This window comes from Marmota flaviventris, chromosome 19, assembly GCF_047511675.1.
Source record: "Marmota flaviventris isolate mMarFla1 chromosome 19, mMarFla1.hap1, whole genome shotgun sequence".
In the NCBI taxonomy this organism is placed as follows: Eukaryota; Metazoa; Chordata; class Mammalia; order Rodentia; family Sciuridae; genus Marmota; species Marmota flaviventris.
Window position 1 is genome coordinate 10,442,816 of NC_092516.1, and position 25,190 is coordinate 10,468,005.

General features: G+C 41.6%; 1 protein-coding gene across 1 annotated transcript in view; it reads left to right on the plus strand.

The window, feature by feature from the left end:
• The first annotated feature begins 2,189 nt into the window (after nt 1-2,189).
• Ercc4 (ERCC excision repair 4, endonuclease catalytic subunit) overlaps nt 2,190-25,190 on the plus strand; it is a 28,207-nt gene continuing 5,206 nt past the window's right edge. The window contains exons 1-10 of the mRNA XM_027940940.2: nt 2,190-2,404; nt 3,756-3,936; nt 8,277-8,472; nt 9,500-9,707; nt 11,297-11,477; nt 12,437-12,565; nt 13,628-13,738; nt 15,598-16,195; nt 17,867-17,959; nt 23,650-23,762. Coding sequence (XP_027796741.2) covers nt 2,198-2,404; nt 3,756-3,936; nt 8,277-8,472; nt 9,500-9,707; nt 11,297-11,477; nt 12,437-12,565; nt 13,628-13,738; nt 15,598-16,195; nt 17,867-17,959; nt 23,650-23,762 — 2,017 coding nt within the window. The 5' untranslated portion in view covers nt 2,190-2,197. The remainder of the gene's footprint in view (nt 2,405-3,755; nt 3,937-8,276; nt 8,473-9,499; nt 9,708-11,296; nt 11,478-12,436; nt 12,566-13,627; nt 13,739-15,597; nt 16,196-17,866; nt 17,960-23,649; nt 23,763-25,190) is intronic.

Consider the following 25,190-nt stretch of genomic DNA (forward strand, 5'->3'; position numbering starts at 1 on the left):
TGCAGTAGAAATAATGAAAGCTGTATATTCACTTCCAATTGCTTCACTATAACACTATAACAAGATAACCGGTTACCTGAAACTGAGTGGCTTAACCAATACAAATTCCAGTTCTAGAGGTAAGAAATCCAAAATGGGTCAGCGGGATGATCCTTCTGGAATCTCTCAGGGTGAATCCTTTTTTTTTTTTTTTTTTTGCCATTTTCAACTCCTAACAGCTGTATTTCTTGGCTAAGGGACTCTTCCACATCACCCCAACCTCGGTTTCCCCTGACACATCTCCTCTGGTGCTGACCCTTTTACCCCTCTTTTTTCTTTAGAAGAACCCTTGTGATGACACTGGCCTCACCTGATAACCCGGGATAATCTCCCATCTCAAGGTCCTCAGCTTAACCATATTAGCAAAGCCCCTTTTGTCATGGACAATAACATACAGATTAGGATGGCGTCTTTCAGGAGCCATCTGCCTACCACAGCTGGGCAATCAGGCTAACACATCAGCATTATCAATTCCAAAACACATTCCCTAAACATGGGCTGAATTCCCATTACCCAATCCTGAACTAAATCTGAGAAACACACTAACGAGCTCCTCAGCCTTGCCCAAATTACATAACCTCCCTGGGCCTCCATTATTCTCACTTGTGGAACTGCAGAGATTAGCATCTGTTGCCCGGGAAATGATGCAGTTGTGTCTACATCCATGTCTTTCCTCTTAAGCAGAGCTCAGGAATTACTGTCTGATGTTTCCATCATGACAAAATGTAAACAAAAAAATAGAATATTAAGAAGGTAGAGAGACAGATCCTCTTGGAATCTGTCAGTGTGAATGTCAATGGGTGCAGATATTCTAGGGAGCAGTGTGTCCATGTGAATGTCATGAAAACCCTTACAGATATTGGTTCTCTTTGTTCCAGTGATTATCCATTCCCAGAAGTGTATTTTAAAGACATAGTTAAATTTCTACACAAAGATATGTAGTGAAAGATTATAATATGGGGGGAGGGCAGAAACAAACTTTTATTAAGTGTTCTCTAATAAAGGATTAGATTTTTAAAAAAGAAAAAGAAAGAAAGAAAAAAGTATGGTACACCCACATCACAGACACCTCAACAGTCCTATCAAAGGACTTTGTGAAAGCACATTAATATCATGTTTAAAAGTTTGCTAACATTAGTGACAAACTAAGGGTTTAGATTAGGATCATTTATTGTGTCACAGAGGTAAAAGAACTCTGTGTGTGTGTGTGTGTGTGTGCACGTGCACAAGAGTTTAGGGAGGGGGGAAGGACTAAAAACAGATTTATGAAGCAACAGTGGTTATTTCTGGGTAACTGGAATATCAAGTCATTTTTATTTTTGCTTAGTTGTATTTTCTATTTTCTAGCGATGAAAGTGGAGTCGTGGGGAGGGACAGGGGATTCCTGCACAGGACCAGCCCCCAGTTGGGTTACCAGGCCTCTCTGGATGTGGACAAATGCGACACACGGGGTCCCTCTAGTGGAAGGCGGGACGCAGCTGCTGCGGAGACTCCAGGTTGCGACTTTTAAAACAGCTTATTGTATTCAAGGCCTTTAGAAGCAAAGTGGCTGGTATTCTGTTTAATTTTTAAAAAAAAAATAAAAATTAAGAGGGAGGAGATAAGTTTCAAAAATAAAGACTAACCCTCATCCTGAGGAAAAATCTAGGCGCACCTGAAACACTAACAATTCACTTTTTTTAACTGTCGATGTTTGGAGATTAAATACCTGAGACTTCCCTCTCTCCTGGGACCTTTGTAGCTTGCGTTCTAAGTCTAAAGTACCAAGAAGCATCAGGATGGAGCCTGAGGCCTGGAAGTGACGCCACTCCCGAGCACTAACACCTCAGAATCTTCGGTTCCACTCGGCTCATCTCCGGCACGGTTTGACCAGGACTTGCCCTGGGGTTCGGCTTCCTTCGGCTACCTTCGGGCGACTCTGGTCTCGGCCTCGGTTCCTCTTCAGCTACCTTCGGCTTGCTCTCGACTTGCATTCGGCTCTCTTCGGCTACCTTCGTCCCGCACTCGTCCCAGCCTCGGCTTTCCTCGCCTCCTCCTCGGCTGCGTTCGGCCAGCGCTCGTCCTCGCGGGCTCGTCTCTCTTCGGCAGCGTTCGGCCAACGTTCGTCTCCGTTCGGCTCTTTCCGCCTTCGTTCGGCCGCGGCCCGGGAAGGGCGCCCATGGAGCCGGGATTGCCGGCTCGACGGATAGCCATGGCGCCGCTGTTGGAGTATGAGAGGCAGCTGGTATTGGAACTGCTCGACACTGACGGGCTGGTCGTGTGCGCCCGCGGGCTCGGCGCAGATCGGCTCCTCTACCATTTCCTCCGGCTGCACTGCCACCCGGCCTGCTTGGTGCTGGTGCTCAACACGCAGCCGGCCGAGGAGGTGCGGCGGCCAGTGAGGGGACCCCAGCGCGCCGAGGGCCCCTGAGCGCTTGCAGGCCCTGGCGCGGATGTAGGCTTGCGACAGGGATGGCGGGGCTCGGAGCAGAGGCAGGTCCGAGCACCGAGGGAGGGCGTTGAGTGGGATCCTTGTCACTGCGCGAGGACCCTACAAGAGGAGGTGCTCTGAGCGGAGCAGGGAAATGACAGGAGGAGGATGGGGTGGGGGTGGGATGGAGGACCCTGCAAAGGAGGCTTCGAAGTCTGCAGCGGAATCTAAACCTGATAATGGGGGTGTCCCAAAGCTGGATATTAAGGGTGTTTCTGGGGGTGTCAGAGGGTGATGGAGAAGATGCTGAGGCTGGAAACCCCTGTAGTGGCGAGGAAGGCCTGGAGAAATAGCACAGTCCCCAGGAGGAGGGCTAGGGGAAGAGGGCCATGATGTGAGAGGGGAGGGGAGGGAGCTGGAAGCTGAGGATCCTGGGAAGGTTAACTGAGGTTAGAAGGGCTGACACTGAGGAAGATGGAAGGGGGACACAACTGTGCTGGGGACTGTTGATCCTGAACACAGCCTGGAGAGACAAGTCTGACCATCCCCTAGATAGAGCAGGTGGCCAGGGGAGAAAAGTCAGCAGACTTTTTCTGGGTAAGGGACCCCGTTTGCTTCATCTAGGTATCCCCAGTGCTTGTAGACTAAACTGGAGGGGTAATGAGCCAAGGGACCTGTTGACATTCTAAAGTCCCTCTAGGATGGTTCATGATAGAACTAATATCCTAAAACACTATATGGAGAAAGGATTCCCTTGTTATCTTCTGGCTTGAGTGAAAAGCATTTCTAGGTAGCAGAAATCTTTTAATCCAGAGTTTAAAAGTTATTTTGTTGTGACTGTTAAAGTGCCAATAATGACTGAAGTACATTTATTCCATAGTGTGACCCCAAAAACAAAACAACAAAAAAAATAACCTGGTTAAGTGTAGATGGGTTGATTGGTCAGCATAAAGTAATAGCCTAGCTTGTGTATTCACTGTTAAGTTTATTATCTATGAAAAAGGCAGAAATTCATTTTAAATACCTGCAGTCTATTAAAAACTGCCCAGTAGCTGTGGTGCACATACTTTAGGATGTGGTGGTGCACTCCTGTAATCCGAAGGACTTGGGAGGTCAGTGCAGGAGGATGGCAAATTGGAGACCAGCCTCAGCAATTTAGGAAGGCCCTAAGCAATTTAGCAAGATCCTGTTTCAAACAGTTAAAAAAACTGGGGATGTAATTCAGTGGTAAAGCACCCAAGGGTTCAGTCCCCAGTACAAAAAAAACTTTGTTAAACAGCCTACTAATGAGTTTGATTTGATTTAGGAGTATTTTATCAGTCAGCTGAAGATAGAAGGAGTTGAACACCTCCCTTGCCGAGTGACAAATGAAATCGCAAGTAACAATCGCTATGAGGTTTACACAAGAGGCGGTGTCATATTTGCAACAAGTCGAATACTGGTGGTTGATTTCTTAACTGACAGAATACCTTCAGATTTAATAACTGGTAAGAATTTGAAATCTCATTATGTCTGCATCCATGTGTACTTTTTTATCTTTGTCCGTCTGCTCTGCCCAACTGTACACTAGACCCTTCTTGTGAGCAGCATAGTAGCTCTAGGTCCTTCTTAACTAACCTCACCACAAACAAATGAGCAATTGTTGTGTTATGACCTGACAGCAGCTCCAGGCATAGGACTTTTTCAGCTCCATCACAATCTTATGGAACTATCATTGTATACATGGTCCATCACTGATGGAAACATTATTAAGTGGTGCATGACTATATGTATAAAGCTTGACTTTGCCTTTTATGTTCAATAAATACTTGTAGTCAACTGGCTTTTGCTTTTACAACTTAACCAGATTTTGAAATGTTTGTAAATTTTTTTTTTTTTTTTTTTTTTTTGGTACCAAGGATTGAACCCAGGGGCACTCAACCACTGAGCCACATCCCCAGCCCTATTTTGTATTTTATTTAGAGACAGGGTATCACTGAATTGCTTAGCACCCTGCTTTTGCTGAGGTTGGCTTTGAACTGGAGATCCTCCTGCTTCAGCCTCCCAAGCCTCTGGGATTACAGGCATGTGCCACCACCCCCAGTTTGTAAATAATCTTTGAATAGTTCCATTAATGCTGTTTTTTCTTAAGAGTAATTATTTCTATGATATTAAATTAGGCCAATTATTTGCTTAATTAATTTTAGAACAGTGTTTTTATTTTGACCAGAATGTATAGAAAAGAATTTGTACATGTAGGAATTCATATCATATAGCTAATTTAGGGACTTTGCTTCTCAGTTTACCCTGTGCTTCTCTCCCATCATAGCACCAGAACACTACTTTACATCTTCCTGTTTATTAGTCTGCCATGCTTGGGAGATAAGCTTTTTAAGCACCAGGAAGACCTTGTTCATCCCAGGCATGTGACTGGTGCATGGCAGATACTAAACACAGTTGTTGGATGCATGATGGTCAGAAGGCAGTGATATTTAATAAACTTCAGGAAGGCAGAGAACTTGGACATTCATAAGCATTCTCCCTGCTATGTCTATCATACTGCCCTGAACCTAGAAGATCATCAAGAAATGTGTAATGAATAACTGTATGATTTATATGGTTCAGAGTGAACTGGTTAAGGAAAAGTTTTGTACTCTTTTATAACATTTACAGTTGTTATAAACAGTGGCATGGGCCTTGCAGCCAGACTCACCTGACTTTGAATGCTAACATGTTGCTTACAAACAAGTTCCTTAATTGTTAGAACCTTAGTTTTCTCATTTCTTTTTTTGCTTGTTTGTTTGGTTTTATTTATTTATTTGTTTGTTTGTTTATTTATTTATTTAATTTTTTTTTTTGTACCAGAGATGAACCCAGGGTCACTTAATCACTGAGCCACATCCCCAGCCCCTTTTATGTCTTATTTTGAGACAGGATCTTGCTAAGTTGCTAAGGGCCTTGCTAAGTCGCTGAGGCTGGCTTTTGAACTTTCAATCCTCCTGCCCAAATCAAGAAAATAGTGCCTCTTAGAATTATAAGGATTAAATGAGATAAAATAAAATGCTCAGCATAGTGCCCGGTACATAGTAAACTCTTAATAAATGATAGCCTAAAAATGGCTTTTTTGAGCCAGAAATCTTTCTGTGTCATGAAGTTTCTTACTGTTGGCTACTTTATCCTAAGCCTGGTTTTATTTATTGATTTATTTATTTTAATTGATAGAATGAAAAACACATAGAAACTGCCACTAGATGTCAGTATTATTCTGTCTGTTCCGCCTCAGCTAGTTAGGCAGAAAGCTGTTGGAATCCATGCCACCCTCAGGTCCAGCTTGTAGGTGGTTCCTCATTAAAAGTGCCAGATTCCCTCCCCTTTCTCATCAAGTCTCAACCAGTAATGAAAGTGGGACTGCCCTTGCTTGGCTGAGTGGAATGAAAATTAATGCCAGAAGTGAATTCTTTCCAGTTCCTCTTCCCTTGGGATTCTCCCCCAGGATCCCTGTAAGAATCTCATCAAAACTTCCACAGACTCAAGGGCATTCCCTGGAGCGTGTGACCCCCTAAAAAGTACTGACCCCCCCCCCCCCGCCGCCAGCTCCAACCCGTTTCTCTGCTCCCACCTATTATCACAGCCATTCTTTCCTAGATCTCCCTGACAACTAGAATTCCTAAATAGAGAGAGAACTTTACAATTATCTACCCAGATGGTACTTTCCAAAGAATGTGAGACAGGACAATGCATCGTTTATTGCTAAAACTGATCCTGCTATCTCCAGAGAGAATTCAGAACATCCTTCCCAGAATTTTTTTTTTTTTTAAGAAAGTTCCATGTTAAAGTTTTTTTTGTAAACCCAGTGCTGGAATTCAGTTTTATATTCATTCAACAAACGTTTCACTTATTAAGGATTCCTGTGTTTTGCAGAAAGGTGCTAAAGCTATGAAGGTGAGCAAGCAGTATGGTGAACTTAAGTTCAAATATGGCGGTCTGTGAGCTCACCTTCACTGTGCACCAGCTCTGTGTCCCTAGGCAGGTTCCTTAATTTCTCTGTGCCTTGGTCTTTTTTACCTGTAAATCAGGAATGCAGTAGTGCCTCCCATTGAGGCATAGAGTGCCTGAGATGCAAAATGGGTTCTCCTTCCTTCTGGGTTCTGGAAGAATGACAACCCTTCTGCACACCATATTTTCTAAAATTGAGGTTCACTTTTTCTTCAGTAGTACATTTTTGTTATCTTTTAACTTTATATAATATTTCAACCCAAGCTAACTAGACTGTGGCCCATTCATAGAATCCTTGGGAAAGACCCATCTACTGCATATTCTAAAACAGAGGTTTACCTTTCCTTTAGAAGTCCATTTTTATTATTATCAACTTTATGTAATATTTTAACCAGGCTAATAAAAAGTTCTTTATACACAGAGAGAGTTCTTGGAAAAACCAGCCTACTCAGTACAGAATATTTTCTGGGTAGTAAAGTAGTATGTATATGTATTGGAGGTTATTAGAAAATTTTTATCTATAGATTTCTAAGTTAATTTTTATCACATTGAAAACATAATTTGATTAGAGTAAATTTTAGTTCCGTCCACATAGATCTAATAGGGGTTGAATCCAGTGGCACTTAACCACTGAGCAACATCCCCAGCCCTTTTAATTTTTTTGCTTTGAGACAGGGTCTTGCTGAGGCTGACTTTGAATTTGCAATCCTCCTGCCTTAGCCTCCCGAGCCACTGGGATTACAGGTGCGCCCTGCTAGATCCAATATTTAAATGAAAAATAGCAGACTAAGATTTGAGTTTATTGAACTATGACAAGGGCTCCTAACTCATTGGTATCATTTTTCAAACCCTGTGAGTGATAAAACTGGTACTGAAAATACACACGTATATGTATGGCAAATGTATGTACATGTGTGTGCGTGTGTAGCACATGTATATAGACACAAATGCGCTTACATAGGGCTTTATTTATATCTCTCCAGCTGTCTGTGTATATGTGGTTACCAGCTTGATTTAGGCCTGATATTGTGAGAGTCATCGTAGAGTAACTGAGTTTTTGATCCAGAAAATGACATTCTGTTTACCCTCATATCATCTTGTGTCTCTCCTGGTCATCACTAATCACACTGCATGAAAAATGGCATGTGTATAAGAAAGAACTTCTGGCCCAACAGTCTCATTTTATAAATGAGAAAACGTGTATTAAGTATATTCATTAAAGGTTCTTATTCTAAATAGACAAGTTTAAATAGACTCAAACTGAAGATACTCTGATTCTGAAAATCGATTCAATCTCATAGGCGATGCAGGCGTTGCCTGAACTTCCAAACTTAAACTATTTTGTCCCCATTGGATTCATATACAAAAAGAATTCACTGCCCACTTGCTTCCTTCAGCAGGCCAGCAACCCTATTCCAGGGCCTTGAGGCTTATTGTTCCCTTAGCTGGGACCATTCTTGGCCCAGATGACTCTGGAGGCGCTCTTCCTGGTCTCCATCCCACATCTATTAAAGCATCACTTTGGTGAAGCCACCCTGTCTAAAAATCCCAAACCACCCCCGCCAGGCCTCATTCTCCCTCTCTTCTCATTCATTCTTTCTCCTTACCACTTGAAACGTGCTAACTATTTTTATTTACTTATATTGTGTACCCCACGTTCCACAGGGGCGGGGGCGCACATCTCTTTTGCTTGTGGCTGTATCCCCAGCCCAGAAGAGGGCCTGCCCGTTCTCAAGTAGGCATTCCAGAAAAGGTAGAAGGAATGTGTGGATGAGCAGAAGTGTGTGTGTGTGTGTGTGTGTGTGAAAACTGCACGTCTGTTCTGTAGCTTAAACTGTCCCTCCCTCCTCAGGCATCTTGGTGTACAGAGCCCACAGGATAATCGAGTCTTGCCAGGAAGCATTCATCCTGCGTCTCTTTCGCCAAAAAAACAAACGTGGGTTCATCAAAGCTTTCACAGACAACGCCGTGGCCTTTGATACTGGTTTCTGTCACGTGGAAAGAGTGATGAGAAATCTTTTTGTGAAGAAGCTCCACCTATGGCCAAGGTAAATCACGTGTAATACATTTTTGTAACAGGGTCTGCTGTAATGTAATCGCACCTTAAAAATAGAACATAAATATAATACGATGTCAAAGTGACAAGTTGTACTAGATAGATAGATGCCCTATCATGTTCCTAACAAATGCATCCAGGTATAAGTATATGTGGTCACCCCATTTGTGAATCTTTGGAAAGTAGAAAGGGATTTGAGAGTTCTTTTTCTGGTAGTTACTCAGATCCACTCAAGGACAGCTACTTTACTCCTTCTCAAACATTTAGTGAAGCCCCCAGCAGTTAGAGGCCCACAGACACAACACCTTTTACTGAACTGCAGATTTTATTGGCCAGTTCTGCCACTTCAGGTTTGAGGATTACTCACTGGGGAACTGATGCAGAAAGATTTTGAAGAATTTATGTAAATTTCCAGGGAAAACAAAGTTTCAATTTTCAAACATTTTTGCAACCTTTGCTAGCAAGTATTTTGTTTATACAGTATGTTAAGAGTAGTGTTGGGGCTGGGGACATAGCTCAGTTGGTTGAGTGCTTACTTTGCATGCACTAAGACCCTGGGTTCGATCCCCAGCGCCACAAAAAAAAAAAAAAAAGAATAGTAGTTGGAATACTTTTCCTTTTTTGATTGTACCTTATTTCAGAGGTCAGCAAACTTTTCCTATAAATGACCAGAGAGTAGATATCTTGGGTTTTTCAGGCTATATGGCCTGTCACAATAACTCAACTCTGTTATTGAAAACACAAAAGTAGCCAAAGACAATGGGAAACAGTGGGTGGACTGTGTTTCATAAGCCTAATGAAAACAGGCCTTGGACTTGGCCCAGACCAGAGTCTGCTGACCCTGCCTTATTTGATTTACTTCTATTGATGGAGGTCCAAAGTCGTCTTAAAAACATTACCATTTTGCTTTCCATTTTGTTCATTCCATAATTGCATTTGCAAAAACTATCACAGTATTAAAAAGTGGAATCAGGAAAACATAGCTCTGTTGAAACTCCAGAAACTATTTGTCTCTTCAGGTTCCATGTGTCCGTCCACTCATTCTTAGAGCAGCACAAGCCTGAGGTGGTGGAGATCCATGTTTCCATGACACCTGCCATGCTCGCCATCCAGACGGCCATCCTGGACATCTTAAATGCATGTCTCAAGGAGCTGAAGAGCCACAACCCAACTCTTGAAGTGGAAGATTTATCTTTAGAAAACGCTATTGGGAAACCTTTCGACAAGGTGCTCTTTTTTTCTTTTCTACTTTAAGTATGATTTGTTGTCATTTTAAAGAATGCAAGTTCTTTTAATATTTGCAGTGTTCTTAATAGAAATTTGCTGTTATCTTAGAATTCAGTTGGAAGTGATTTAAGGTATACCTGCTTTGGTTTATCGCAAAGTCTTTGTAGTAAAATAGGGCGGCTCAGCATGTGAGCATAACTCAATTTTGCAGCTCTTTTGTAAGTAGTCATCTCTTATTTTAACTATAGTCAAGAGGAGTATAAATAACTTTGCTCTGAAATGGCAACATTTGGATATCTACAGGTAGAAGAGTTTTACATAAGAATGCTTTGTAATTATGCATGAATTTATCATCTCTTTTTTGGAATAAAAAAATAACTTGGATGATAAATGTGAAACTCGCTGTGTCTTAAAATTACATTCCAAATTGAGAAAATGGTATGACATTAGTTCGGGGAGTTTTTTTTCCACCATATGTTAATTTTAATACTGGTATATAAATGTCTAATACTATAATGAATTATAGATCCAGAAAATGCTGGCTTTTAAAATTTCTGAGCAACTTTTTGTTATACTTTGGTAGAAGATGTTAATGTCTTTTTTAAGCTCTGAATCAATTTCTTTGTTACTGGTGATTATCAAAAAGAACAAGTTTAACTTCTCATTTCTCTGATTATTTCAGAGAATCACTTTTATTGTGAAATATTAACACATAAAACTAATTTCATGTATTCTGTTTCTCCATCCTAAAGTGTGTTATAATTTAATGAGTGCTGATAATTTGTATATATGATATAAATGGCATATATCATATATATTATATATACACATATATACTATATATGACACTAAACACTAGAAAAATAAAAATAGCCTATATATTTTACACTGGATATCTGTTTATCATCCACTGGCTAATAAAAGTCAAAGCATTGTTTTAGATGTTCTTTTAGTAGTCACATTTAAACATAGACATAGCTTGTATCTTGTTTAAGAAAAAAATTAACCTTTTGTAGATCTTTTTACAAAAGAGGCATGTCATTAGTTTTATGTCCCAACTTGTCTAAGACAGTCTTGGCATCTTCCTTTGGTCCTGGAGTAATTATTAATAGTAACTCATTTCATTTTTATTAGAGTCCTGGTTCGGTCAGTAGATTACATGGTCATCCAAATAACTATCTGCTCAGTATTCAATTTGTTAGATGAGATGCTGTGCAATGACACTGCTTCTGTTCATTAAAACAGATACTGATTTTCTGATGTTTATTAGGCTTTTTCCCTCCTTGACAATAATATAGATATACATAATAATAGGTTGACTACTCATAAAGATTGTAGCAATAAGATACTCGACTTTGTATTTGAAAAATTAGATTTATTATTAGAATTTTATGAACTGAAATATTCTAGTCACTTCCTTGGGGAATAATGTTTTGGGTTCCTAATTGTAGTAAAGTATATATCACATGAAAATTTACTGTTTTAACCATTTTTAGGGAACAAGGAGCAATCCTCATTGAAGGTACAGTTTGTGTTTAGAAAGCTGTATTGAATATATTTAGCAATACTCAGTTTTATTCTTGTTTTAGACAATCCGCCATTATCTGGACCCCTTGTGGCACCAGCTTGGAGCCAAGACCAAATCCTTGGTTCAGGATTTAAAGATACTGAGAACTTTGCTACAGTATCTCTCTCAGTACGACTGTGTCACATTTCTTAACCTTCTGGAATCTCTGAGAGCAACGGAGAAGGCTTTTGGTCAGAATTCAGGTGTGATATAACACTATTAATATTATTCTAGGAGTTGATTTGAATGAAGGGTTAGATTTGGGGGGCCCAGATATGGGACGTGCTATATTCCACTACATGTTATATACTAAGATCTCAAATTACATTTTATGTTCACTGCACAAGGATGTAGGTTTTATTGATAGCTAATGTTTCCGCCTACATAACTTCTGTTCTGTGTAATAATAAATATTCATATCCATTCCAGGCAATTTTATTTCTAGAAAAGACCGCGTATAGTACAGGCAGTCTCCAACTTAGAAATAGGTTGTGTTCTGGAAGTTTAGTTGTTAGGCATTTAAAATTCATTTTCCCCAAAAAGACAGCAAGGGGTGGATTTCGTCAGCTAGTATTGAGGACCGAAAAGAAGAGATTTGCAGGAAATAACACATATACACAACTGGCTGCCATCTTATTTTCCTGCCAGCTACACCCTTCCCCCATTACCAGGACCCTCGGCACAAAGGGTCAAGATTTAATACAATTAATAATTTGTACTCCTTCAGAATCATTCTTAAGTCATAACCTTTAAACGTTAAGTCAGTAAAGAATGCATTTACTGCTAGTACACTTTCCTTCCGCTGCCTTGGTTTACACAAATGCATCAATAGTGTGATCCACCACAGGACTTTTGTACCTTTATTGGAAATATCAACACAGTGATTAAAAAAAGCCAAATAATGTCTTTGTATTATTTTGAGAAGAGTTTGGGCATTACAGACTGCCTGAAAACATCTTGGGAACACCCAGGAGTCCATGGACCATACTTCAAAAATCACTAGTCTAGCCAAACAGTGGTAGAGGCTATAACCGTGAGGGAAGTCCTGGTAGGTAGGAAAAGAAGATGGCGGCCAACTGGGTATGGTCATGTGACCGTCAAGAGACTATTTTAAATTAACCATGAATTGAAGCCTTTTTTTTTTTTTAACTTTTCGCACTAGGTTGGCTGTTTCTTGACTCCAGCACCTCAATGTTCGTAAATGCTCGAGCAAGGGTTTATCATGTTCCAGATGCCAAAATGAGTAAAAAAGGCAAAATGCCTGAAAAAACGGAGATGAAAGAAGGGCAAGGTACTTAAGTCATTAAGTGTGTCTTTTATTTAAGTATTTGGCGTGGAAACACCAAGTTAAAAATGTAAATTACATTCTTCAGCAACATGTTAAATATATATGTGCATGTTATTTGTTCATAAATTGAAGGTATTGAGCATGACAAATCTCAGATTGCCAAAGGATTCCAAATAACCATGATCCAATACCAATCAAGAGTATTCTTACTGCTATGTAAAAACTATAAATTGATTTTTTTAATAAAACTCCAAAGTAACTACTATCTTGGCACTTAAAGTCTTGTGTAACTTTTTTTTTTTTTTTTTTTTTGGTAGTGGGGATTGAACCCAGGGATGCCTTACCTCTGAAATACATCCCATCCCTTTTTACTTTTTATTTTGAGACAGGGTCTTGCTGAATTGCTGAGGCTGCTCTGAAACTTTCAATCCTCTTGCCTCAGCCTCCCCAGTTACTGGGATTACAGGTGTGCCCCACCATGCCTGCCCCCCTTTTAACTTTTAAAGAATGTAAATAGACTAGAAGGAGGAACCTGCGGATTTGATTCCAACATCTAAATATAGTATCAAATATCACTAGTTTTCTTAAAGGGATGGGATAGAATTAATACTTACTTTCTGTCTAGTTTAAAGGTCTGTCTCAAGACTTAATCAATACATATTAATGCTGTGTTTGAGTATTTGTAGAAATAAATGTTTGATCGTTGTCTTCTTTTCTCCATGTTCAAGATTATAAAAATTGGGGGGATTTTGGAAATAATACTATCACTCTATACCAGTTCCCCGTACAAAGCATCACAGTAGACAGCTAACAGAACCATCTCCTTTTAGCACCATGCATGTAACTTTCTGTTAAGGCTTCCTACCACCTGTGTTCGTGCCGGTTTGAAGTATCTGTCATTTAGACCTTAAGTAGGCCTTTTTTAGGAAAGCAGGTTCTATCTAGCATCATTCCATCAATTGATAACTGGAAGGGTGCTGGTGTAAGCTTATGAGATGGTGCTGGTGAACTAAAAGCCTTCGGATAATATCACATAGAATGAGGTTATCTTTTATGTTTATGCAGAATCAAAAAAGGAACTGGTCCTAGAAAGCAACCCCAAGTGGGAGGCACTGACTGAAGTACTGAAAGAAATTGAGGCCGAAAATAAGGAGAGCGAAGCCCTTGGTGGCCCAGGTAGGAATAAAGGACATGATGACATTGCTTTCAGAGGCTTTCAAATGAGCCTTAATTTGACAAGCTCTTTTAACTATTTTGTTTATAAACTGTAGCTGAATAAATGCCAGTAGAATGCAGATCCTACAGCAGTCTCCATTCTATTCCTTTGATGTGATTTTTCTCCAGGTTAAATCATTGTACATTCATGAAGCAGATTTTTCACTGATTGGGTTATCAGGACTTCTATTTAAAGATTCAGCTAATCTCTGCATATGTATTCACCAGGCCTTCAATCTGGAATCCCTAAGGAATAAGCCAATGTGTTTGTGTTATAACTCAGCAAAAGAGGCTTAACTCCTGTGCAGTGACATTGGGCTAACCCTAGAAAAAAATACAAATTTTAGGCCTGCTATCTTCAAACATGGGTGTTCTAGTAGATTGGCACAATAGACCAAACGTGAACTATAAATTTAAAAATAAGACGAGATCAAAAAGAAAAGTATCTATTGAGTCTCTGAACTCCTACAAAGCAACCAAGGAGCACCCAATGCTTGTGTTAGTAAATACACTGATAATAATATCCCAGAACTTACATGCTATGATTTATGACTCAGGGTCATAGGTGCTCACTGCAGAAAAGTGAAAAAGATAAAGAAATGGAGAAGGAGAAATTGCCTCTAGCAACTGATGTTAACATTGGTGTGTTTCCAGGTTTTCTTTTAAGAGTTTTCTATTTCACACTGTTAAAGTCATAGCATAGTTAACAATTTTTGGATATAGAATTAATGGGTCAAATGGAATTAACATTTTTAAAGTTCTTTAGACTTATTATCACACCAATTTCTATCAAGTTCTCATTTCTTTTAGCAACATAAGAGCTTATCTCTTTTTTAACCTAGCTGTTTGTTATGAGTACTCACGTATCTGTACATAGTTTATATACATCTAACAGTTTTATTAAAATTAATAAAATTTAAGAAAATGTTGAAGAAGATGTTTTAAATTTTGATATCTGATAAGCTCCATAGTTTCTGAAATGCATTTTTTTCTTCTGTGAATCGTATTCATTTCCTTGGCCAATTTAGACTATGTCCACAGTTTGTATTAGCTCTTTATACAGTAAAGATTACTAACGTTTGTCATAGTTATTAAAAGTTTTGTGACTTCACCTTTCTTAAATACAACTTGCTATATTATAAAGTAAAGACAATGGTCTCTGGGGGGAGGTTGTTGTTTTGCAGTGCCTGCCAAGCTAGGCAACTCCTCTGCCACTCCTTTACCACAGAGCTACACCCAACCTCTTACACTGCTTTTAAATCTAGATCATCATCTCCATCAAGAGATGGATAGTCACTTATTTTTTTTTTATTTTATTTATTTATTTTTTTAGTCATAGTTGGACACAATATCTTTATTTTATTTATTTACTTTTATGTGGGGCTGAGGATCCAACCCATCGCCTCCCACGTGCTAGGCCAGAGCTCTACTGCTAAGCCACAACCCCAGCCCACTTCTTTTTCTTCTTGAGTTAATTTTTAACATTTGACTTTATAATCCATTTGGAATTTATTTGGGCATAAAAGATCCTCTGCAAAGTTATTAATTAAAATGAGCTTCCTTAAGGCCACTGTTCTGCTGCGGCTGTACTTTCCATGAGACTCTAAATAGCTCTGGCTTCAACTTGACGCAAAAGATTTAAGAAACCCTGCCAAAGAGGGAAGGGAAGGCACACAGTGAGCACCCAAGACCCTTTTGAGACGATTTGTAACTTGTGGCTCCTTTAGAGGAGGCTGAGATGCCTTGGCTTTGGAGGAAGCAGTGGGGGACGTGGGAAGCGACCGGCGCAATTACCAGGTAATGCTCTTCCCTGCTTCTAGGTCAGGTGCTCATCTGTGCCAGCGATGAGCGCACGTGCGCCCAGCTGCGGGACTACCTCACTGCGGGCGCCGAGGCCTTCTTGCTGAGGCTGTACAGGAAGACCTTTGAGAAGGACAGCAAAGCTGAGGAGGTGTGGATGCGATTCAGAAAGGAGGACGGTTCCAAGAGAGCCATGAAATCCAACAAAAGACCCAAAGAGCCCCAGAACAAAGATCGGGCCTCTGCCAGAGACAGGAGTCTCAAGAAGAAGAAGCGAAAGTTGACGCTGACTCAGATGATCGGGAAGTCAGAGGAACTGGAAGAGGCCGCGGACGTGGAGGAAGGTTACCGCAGAGAAGCGGGCAGCAGCCCGGAGAGTGGCGAGGAGGAGGTGAAGCACGAAGCTTTCGATGTCAATCTGTCCTCGGATGCCGCCTACGGGATCCTCAAGGAGCCGCTCACCATCATCCACCCACTGCTGGGCTGCAGTGACCCGTATGCGCTGACCAGGGTGCTGCACGAAGTGGAGCCGCGGTACGTGGTGCTCTACGACGCAGAGCTCACCTTTGTCCGGCAGCTGGAAATCTACAGGGCAAGCAGGCCCGGGAAGCCTCTGAGGCAAGTCACAAAGAACATTGGCGGTTTGCTTACCTCCCACATTCCACTGTGACCACGCAGGTTGGGCTTATGGAACCTTATTTTGCTTTTTGATGAATCTGAGCAGCATGGGACGAAAGTCAGATGCAGTAGCTGAGCATCAGACCTAAGGGACTACCCCTGTTGTTGTTGCACTGCGCAGTGTTCTTTCTGTGATAGTTTCCAACTTATGGGGTGCAGTATCTGAAAAAGATTAGGGAATGTTTTAGCATTCTAAGTTCTACCAGAAGTTATAACTATGACTTGGCTGAATCATTTTAATCTTATAAAATGTCTTTCTTATAAATTTTAATAAGTGACTCTAAATTACATCCACATAAAATGAAAGCATTGGGCGGGGGGGATTACTATACCCAGTTTTCTTGAGTTTCAAGAAGGATCAAATGAAAAATCTACAGAAATACCACATGAGAAAACGATGCCTCCCAAGGAATATAGTGTTCTAGCTCTCCACTTATCTGAGGGGAAATAAACAGCAAAATTAATATCCTGAACTCAGCCTGAACCAAAAGCAGAGCCAAAAGAAACCTTTCTCGCAGTCTAACTAATGCAGCCTTTCAGAGTGGAGATGAATGGAGGAGCTGGATCAGAAATAATACAGAGATAAAGAGATTAGATGAAGCTGGTAAAATCACTACAGGCTGGTAAATTTTTCATACTTTACTATCGATCAACTTTGTAGCTAGTTTGTGTGTAGAAGTTTCTTTCTTGTCTGAGCACAGAACAGCATATTATTTGGAGCAGAAGAGACCCCAGGGTACAGCTACCAGCTCTGTCAGTGGGAAACTAAGGCCCAGAAGTGGCGAGGGACTTGGCCTCAGCCACAGGATGCATCCACAGGAGAGCCGAGGCCCCTTAACTCTTTGCCCACTGATTTCCCTGTCTGTTCGTCAGAGAAACATAATCCAGGAAGATGAAGGCTAAAAGAAAAACCAAGGCTGAAAAGGGAGAGTACCTCTGATAAAGAAAACCCTGAGGAGCAGAGGTGCTTAATTCAGTTTTTAGCTGCAAACAAGATATATTAAAAGCAGGCCTTTTTAAGAGAAAATATATCAGATTATTTTTTGAGATGCCTAATAGAATCCATATGTCCTTTCCATCCATGTACTTATATAAAATGTGTGACGGCTCTGTTCTGTTAATATGTGAATAAAAGAGAACCAAGAAAGTATTGTGAAGGTAAAGGTCATATAGATTCATCTGTTTATTTTTCACCAACGTGACCTTTTATAAGCCGGTTTTCATAACTCTTCTCCAGCTTAAGTTTGGCAGAGATGCAGAGAAAAAATTAAAAAAAGAGAAGCCTCTAAAATTCTGTTTTATGTTTATGAGGAAAGAATTATTCTATCCCTCCAGATAGATTTCAGTATTATCCTTCACTCTGTTCCCCCATTTGATGAAAGAATTTAAAAAAAAAAAAAAAAAAAAACCTCTTTGGGTAATGAGACCTTTGATAGGTGGGGTTTAGGCAGCTGAATTTGACTAAGTACGTAATGAATGGTAACTTTGATTCTTAGTCAAACATTTATTATTTGAGCAGTCTGGGTTGCTGGTTTCAGATGCTCTGCTGCTCCTTTCATGGATTAAAAAGTGTGTTCCTGCAGCCTAAAGGAGTTCTGTCTTGACTTGCAGGGTTTACTTTCTCATATATGGAGGTTCGACAGAAGAGCAACGCTATCTCACCGCTTTGAGGAAAGAAAAGGAAGCTTTTGAAAAACTCATAAGGTACTCCCTCAATGATCAGCATGGATGTCGAGAGAACACCGAAGGCCTTTTACAGACCAGAGGCCTCTCGGGTGGGGGAAGATGCACCAGCCCTGGGTAAAAGGGGAGGGGGAGGATGGGGAGTGGGGTCCAGCCAGGGTGTCCCCAGACTGTGCCTCTTGCATACTTGCCTTTTCTTCCTCCCCTTCTCTCCCACCATCTCCACTGCTTTTCAGCAGTTTAGTTAATAGAGCACCAGTTGTATTCCCTGTGTGGAATGCTTCAGACTAGAAGTTTTGTTTCTTTTTTTCTTTTTTTTTAGATTTTGGAATATTGGCACATACATAATGAGATACGTTAAGATAGGATCCAAGTCTAAATATAAAGTTCATTTATGTTTCAAATGCACCTTGTACACATGGCCTGAAGGTCATTTGAGACAGCTTTTGTAGCACACCTGCTTTTCGACTGCACCCCAGGAGAGAAGTCAGCAGGGGGATGTTTCATTTGTACTATCATGTCAGCACTTAGACAGTTTTGGAACATTGTGGATTTCAGATTTTCAGATTAGGGATGCTGGACCTATATTGGGAGAATGTTAAAGAAAACTTCTGCTTCTAAAAAACTATAATAGGAAACATCCAAAATCTTACTAAAACATTGCTTCTTTAAGCAATGTCTTCTTAAATTTCCCTCCTCCCCACCTTATGCACGAGATTCCTCCTTTTCCATTGAATTGTGATTTTTTTTTTCCCCTCCTTGTAAAATCTCCATTGTCCGTAGGTGGGTGGCTACTTTACCATTTACTGGGAAATACTTTTATGACCCATCCAGTTCTGATCCCCATCAGTAGAAACATTCCAGGGAGAAAAAAAATTTAAGATGTTGTTTATCTGAACATATGTGTATGCTTTTAATAATGGAGATCTGTAGCATTCCAAATCCCAGTAAAAAAATGTTTTTCAGCTTAACATAAGGAAAATGTTTATGAGATATTTACAAACTGGTTGGCTACCTCTTGCCCCTGAAAGCTTTCTAGAAATCTGATGATCCTCCACCAGGGATCTTGTCAATGCTCTTGTCATTGGAAATTGCAGTTAGGTATGGGAAGATGATCTCTAAGGGGCCTCAGAAGCCAGGGCCAAGGCTGGATCAGGCATCACTGAGCTAAGCCACAGAGAGGCTAGACCTTCAGAGACCACGGCCTGCATGAGTGTGGCAGGTCCACACCAGGCTTCCACCCCTCAGACACTGGCGAGGTACCAGTGGCAACAAGAGGGCAAAAATTATTTTTTAGTGGCAGTCAGCCTGCCAGGGCACTAGACAGGATTTCAAAAATGGACAGCCATCCTGCCGCACTGCCTCTATGTTCTGGGTGGGAACAGTCTCTGCCTTCTTGGAGTTTATCCTCCCGTGCAAAAGACCTAGACTCTAAATGACCATAAAGAGCATAATAAATAGGGTTGAGAGCACTGCCAACAGCAAAGGTAAAAGAAAAGATTTAGCAGGAGAGCGGATAGAGGGATCGACCTAGGCCAGAAGCCGGTCGGGAGCAGCTGCAGGAGGCAGGGGTGTTCAAGCTGGTTCTGGAAAAAGCTGTGGGATTTGCCAGACAGATGGGGTGGAAAGCCGGTCACGCTGAACAAAGGGCTCAGGAGTGCGAGAGGCCCACTGAGGGTTTGGGACTTCAGGGCCCAGGACAGCATTGCAGCACTCTGAGTGGGAATGTGACTTAGGTGAATTTGTAAAGGTTTTCTGTGACGTGAAACTGAGAAATGAATCAGCATGGAAGCTAGTCAGAGGCTGATGGGATTGCCGGGTGAGAGAAGGTGGCCTCCATCACTGGGTTAATGGAGAGGACGGGACAGATTTAAGAGATGTTTAAGGAGCTAGAATAAAGGATTGGTGATGTGGGCCAGTACCTCCTACCCATTCTTTCACTCTTTCTTAAAAAACATCCTTTCCCTATATTGTCTCTAATTAAAGTAATTGTCACCAAATCACAAATGAACACCGAGAGCTAAAATATTCAGATTAGGGTATTAGTGTTCCCCTCAGGGGTCCCCAAGGCCACTCTGAGACTCACTGGTTCTCTAGAAGGATTCACGTGACTCAGAAAGACTGTTGTGTTCATAGTTGGGTTTATTACAGCAAAAGGATACAGATTAAATCAGCAAGGGAAAAGACAGGCAGGTGACATCCAGGGAAACCAGGATTATGCTTCCAGGTGTCCTGCCCTAGAGTCACAGCGATGTGCTTAACTCTCCCGGCAGCCATGTGCGAATGCACAGGCAAGGATTGGCTGCAGGGAAACTCATGGAGCCTTGGCCTCCAGGGTTTTCATGGGGGCCCAGCCACGCAGACCCCAAACCTCAGAGCAAAACCTGGCATTCACCACGAGCCACATTTTTAGCATAACTATCTAATCAAACGGGGACAAGGGGACATGGGCCCAAGGCCTCAGGCATTCAAAGCCCTCTTACCAGGAAGAATATTCCAGGGGTCATCACTCATGAGCCAAAGGCCATTCCCAAGGAGACAGGCCTGTCCGAGAAGTGGGCAGTTTGAACATCTCCTGTCAAGTGAATTGACCCTTTCCCTGCAGGGCACGGTGGCCAGAGGAGCTTAGAACACCAGGCAGGAATCATCTGACGGGGTGGGTTTTCGGTACCAGCCTTTAGTTGTGTGGCTGCCTCTTCTCTGATACATCAGGAACCTAATTGAGCAAGTGGTACTTTTAGTAGGTAGTGGTCAGGTACAGGGGACCCCATGTCACTCCTGGTTTATGCTCAGTGACATGTAAGTGAACCCCCGCACCTAGACCTCACCCAGCAGAACCTGGAACATGGACTCCCCCACTTCAATGGGACAATGTTTCCACATCAGGTTTTACTCTAATTTTACTTAAGATCCACCATAACTTTTTCAAAACTCTCAATGGCAATTGCCTACTTGCTATAAATGAGATCTCCCATATTACACAACAGTCAGATGGTTCTGCTATCTAGAATCCTAAGATATTTGCCTTCCCAGAAAACTTGGGGAATTTGAGAGGTGTTTCTTCAGAAAACCGCATTTGAGGTGTCTCTCTGCTGAAAGAGCATTTCCTCCGCTCTGTACTTAGAAGAAACTTGAACACGAGAATAAGATAATGTGCTTTTGCCAAGGCCTCCATGGGTGGTGTAAGAACAGAAGCAACACTCCTATTTAACCAGAAGGGGATGAATCAGGCAAACTGGCAGGGGAAGAATTGTTTGGCTGTGTTAAAGACGAGTAGATTACAAATGATAAGAGAAAAGAGACCACACTTCTAGGTATTGATAATAAAATGTTCCCGGGGTAGAAAACTGTAAGATCCTCAGCATACAAAGTCTGGAGGAGGTCACTGCTTTTCAAAGGAAGTGGTGAGACTATTGGAAATTTTACTGTCAGAAGACACAGTCACAAGATAGGTTAGCTGGAGGGCTTGAGTAGGTACCCATTTGAAGAGAGACTTCTAATACAGCACCTCCTTCCTATATCAAAACATTGTGCAAGCTGTTCATATGCCACTGAAAATATCAAAGCAAAAGCAGGAGCCCTCAGTACTTTAGATCAAGCAGAAGCAGGACACTGAACTTCCAAAGTTATTTTGTGTCTATCTCGCAGACTAACTCCGATAGTTATGCTAAACGGGAGGACAAGGAATCAAAGGTTTACAATGATGGCAGGTTCCTATTAAGCAAATTTGAGAGACTGGTTAGGAAGGCTTGTCTTCCTCAGAGTCCACGTTTCATTTCTGGGGTATATTTTTTTCTCACAAATGGAAACAGTCATGGAATCATTTTAAATCATTTTGGGTCTTATAGTGTAACCCTGGATGTTTCGGGGATGCGGTTACCACATTCTAAGGACAGTACAGCAGTCCTAACAGCCACACTGATGCTGCAGTTATTCTGTGCCAAGCGCCGTTCAGAGCAGCTTACGTGTCTAACGTAGTCCTCAGAGCAGTCTTTTGAAGTGAGTTATATTATTAGCCCCATTTTACAGATGAAGAAATTGAGGCCCAAAGCCATTGAATGACTTGCCTGAGGTCACACAGCCAGTAAGTGGTTCGGATTCACATGACATGGAACAGGATCTGCACTCTAACTGACCCCCAGGGGTGACAGACCAATCAGGAAATGGGGATGCCAGCCCACGTGTGATACATAGCTTAGCTAGTAAAATAAGCAGAAATAAAGAGGGGAAAAAAAGAACAAAAACAATGAATTTAGTAATTCCAAATTTTCAAGGAAAAAAAATTTATAGGAGCAAAAATTTTCTTGCCTGATTAGCCTTTTGTCCTAACCAGCGTGTGGCTGTGGTGGAGCAGCAAGGCATGGCCACCCCAGCCATTGCCAAGGTGAGGACGGTCCAGCGGACAGAATGAGAAAGAAAGCACAGCTAGAACCTTGTCTGCCCCCTCACCATCTATTTATGCTGAACTGAGAATAACTTTGCATCTGTAGATGCTTTCAAATAGCCTAGAATTTAAAATTATCATTTCTGTTCTTTAGTGGTATTTTTAAGTGGTATTCTGCTCTAAAACATCATTTATCCAGAGTAGCTGAAGAATCGGTCCGTTTGATTTCATTTCCTTTAATCAGAAAATCTCAGTTGCTCCCACCCTTGCTGAGGTTGGTTAGTACTGACCAAGCCCCTTCTGCCTCGCCTTACTCTGGCCTGTTCTGCTGCAGTTCCTCAGTTCTGCAAGGTTTTTCCAGGGCTTTCTTTGTTTCCTCAACTCGGCTACAAGCCCCTGGAGGGAAGAGGCCCAGCGACTCTGTCTCTCCTGTCATACCTGGCACAGATGGGACACTCAGTACTCACTGTTTCATGAGTTAATTATAGCATCCTTTACTGGTTTTGAAAAATGAGTACAGCAAACCTAGGATACTCTCGCGGTGACTGCTGAGGAACGTGTCATGCCATAGCTTTGAATTGCAAGCCTTAGTTAGAATTGTGATCTGCAATCACAGACACAGACTGTGCCACCTTGAAGTTAGAGGTCCCTGCACGGTGGTGTCTGCATCCCAGGGCCTAGCCCAGCACAAGGGGCACTGCACAGTGTCCTTCAGTGGATACCCGAGTGATGGTCGAACACTGCTGCTGAGGTATAGCATACTGAGATGTTGATTTTCTGTTTCCATCTCTGGTAGAAATTTGGTTCATGCATGAACCTGCATTTCCCTTTAAAATTGAGAGTGCTTAAGGGAGCCACCCACCTGGAGATTTTTAAATCAAAGTGCTATCATATGTGTGTTTTCATTTTCTTAATCATTGATTTTCTAACCTCTAGTTAATGAGTACCCTGAAAATATATATATAAATGATTTCATTTTAAGTACCAATAACACGTTAGCTTTACACACAGCTTCAAATCAACTCTAACATTTTTTACATGCATGTTTATTGTCTCAAAATACTTGAATATAGAAAAAATATATAAATAGCTGGTTTTTTAAATTTTTTTTAACTCTAGAAGATCAAGAAGTAGCACCCAACCAAGAAATTCTTCCCGCTCCCTTCACCCATCACGTGCACCTGTGTGTTCCCTTCTGATGTATTTCTCGAACTCTCTTTTACAGTGACAGTCACGTAGATCACATCAGATATGAAAATTCTCAAAAGATTAAAATCTAGAATTTTGAAATCAATTCAAAAAAATGTGTCAATGTTTCCTCCCCCAGGGAAAAGGCGAGCATGGTCATCCCTGAAGAAAGAGAAGGCCGAGACGACACCAACCTGGACCTTGCAAGAGGCACAGCATCAACAAATGCGTCCACCGACACCCGCAAAGCCGGTGAGTCCTGCCCTCTGCCAAGAACCTCTGTTGCCGGGAAGGAGCTTGGCTTTTCTCCAAAAACTCCTAAAAACAGAGATGGGGCCAGGGAGAGGACATCAGCCCCCACACTCCAGCCTCGGTTCTGCCATTTAATAGCCACACATCTTCCCCAGAACAAAGCCACTGTGTCACCTGTAAAACACATCAGGTTGAGTCCTGTGCTCCTAAGCTTAGAAGTGGTTGTATCCAGTATTAGATCTAGAACAGTTGATTGAGACTCAGAATGCTCTTTTCCAAAGAAACTTTGGTGGATGCTGATTAGGTTTTGGTCTTAAATCAAAAAAGCCAATTTGACCCCCAGCTGAGGGGATTTCTCCCTCCTTCCTCTGCCTCTCCCTTCAGGTGTATACCTAGGAGAGTTACTCTGGGCACATACATCCCAGGTGTCTGGCAATCTCGTTTCTGTGCAGTGTTTGCACTGGCATGCCAACAAGTTCTGCCGAAGGCCAGGTACACCATGAACCAGAGGTAACCATTTCCCACACCCAAGTCCCCATTTTCCCATGACAGCAGCTGGTGGGGCTGAAAGTCCAGCTCAGTGGTAGTGATTGCCTAGCATGCTCCAACATCCAGCACAACAAAAATCAAAAATAAAAATAAAAATGTAACCCATGAAAACAGCTGGGATTGGCCAAGCAACATGAGAAAAACAATAAAATTGAGTTGATTTAACTACTGGTGAGGTCAGGGCCACTGAGACCACTGGGTCTCAGAATTTAGTAGACTCCAGAGTAACCTCAAGTGCTTCTAGAACTATAGATTCGCTGGCCTCCATTCATAGAAACTCTGATTCAGTGGGTGTGGAATGGACTCAGCATCTCCTCTGATGGAAGTGGTCCTTGGAACACACTTTGAGAAACACTGCCTCAGAACATCTGTGTATTTTTTGATAAGATTCTTAACAACTCATCAAGGTTGGTGACATTTCATGAAGGACTGCAGAGTGAAAGACACTATGAGAAGGATATATAAGAGCATGTAGGTACCACACAGAAGTCTCTTAATGGAAGTCTGCCCTTTGAGATCCATCCTTAAAGCCTCCATATGAGTTTCCTATTGCTGCTGTAACAAATTCCCATAGACTTGGTGGCTTGAAATAGCACACATTTATTGTCTTGCAGTTCTGCAGGCAGGTCAGAATTCCAAATTGGTTTCAGTAGGCTAGGATAAAGATCCAGCAGGGCTGTGTCCCTGCCAGAGGCTCCAGGAGAGAATCCCTTTCCCTGTTTTTTTTTTTTTTTTTTTCCAGTGCCTAGAAGCTATCTGCATTCCTTAGCTCATATCCTCTTCCTCCACCTTCAAAGCCAGTACTGCAATGTCTTCTCTCCTCTCTGACCCTCCTCCTTCCCTCTTTCACTTCTAAGGACACATGGGCCTACCCACATA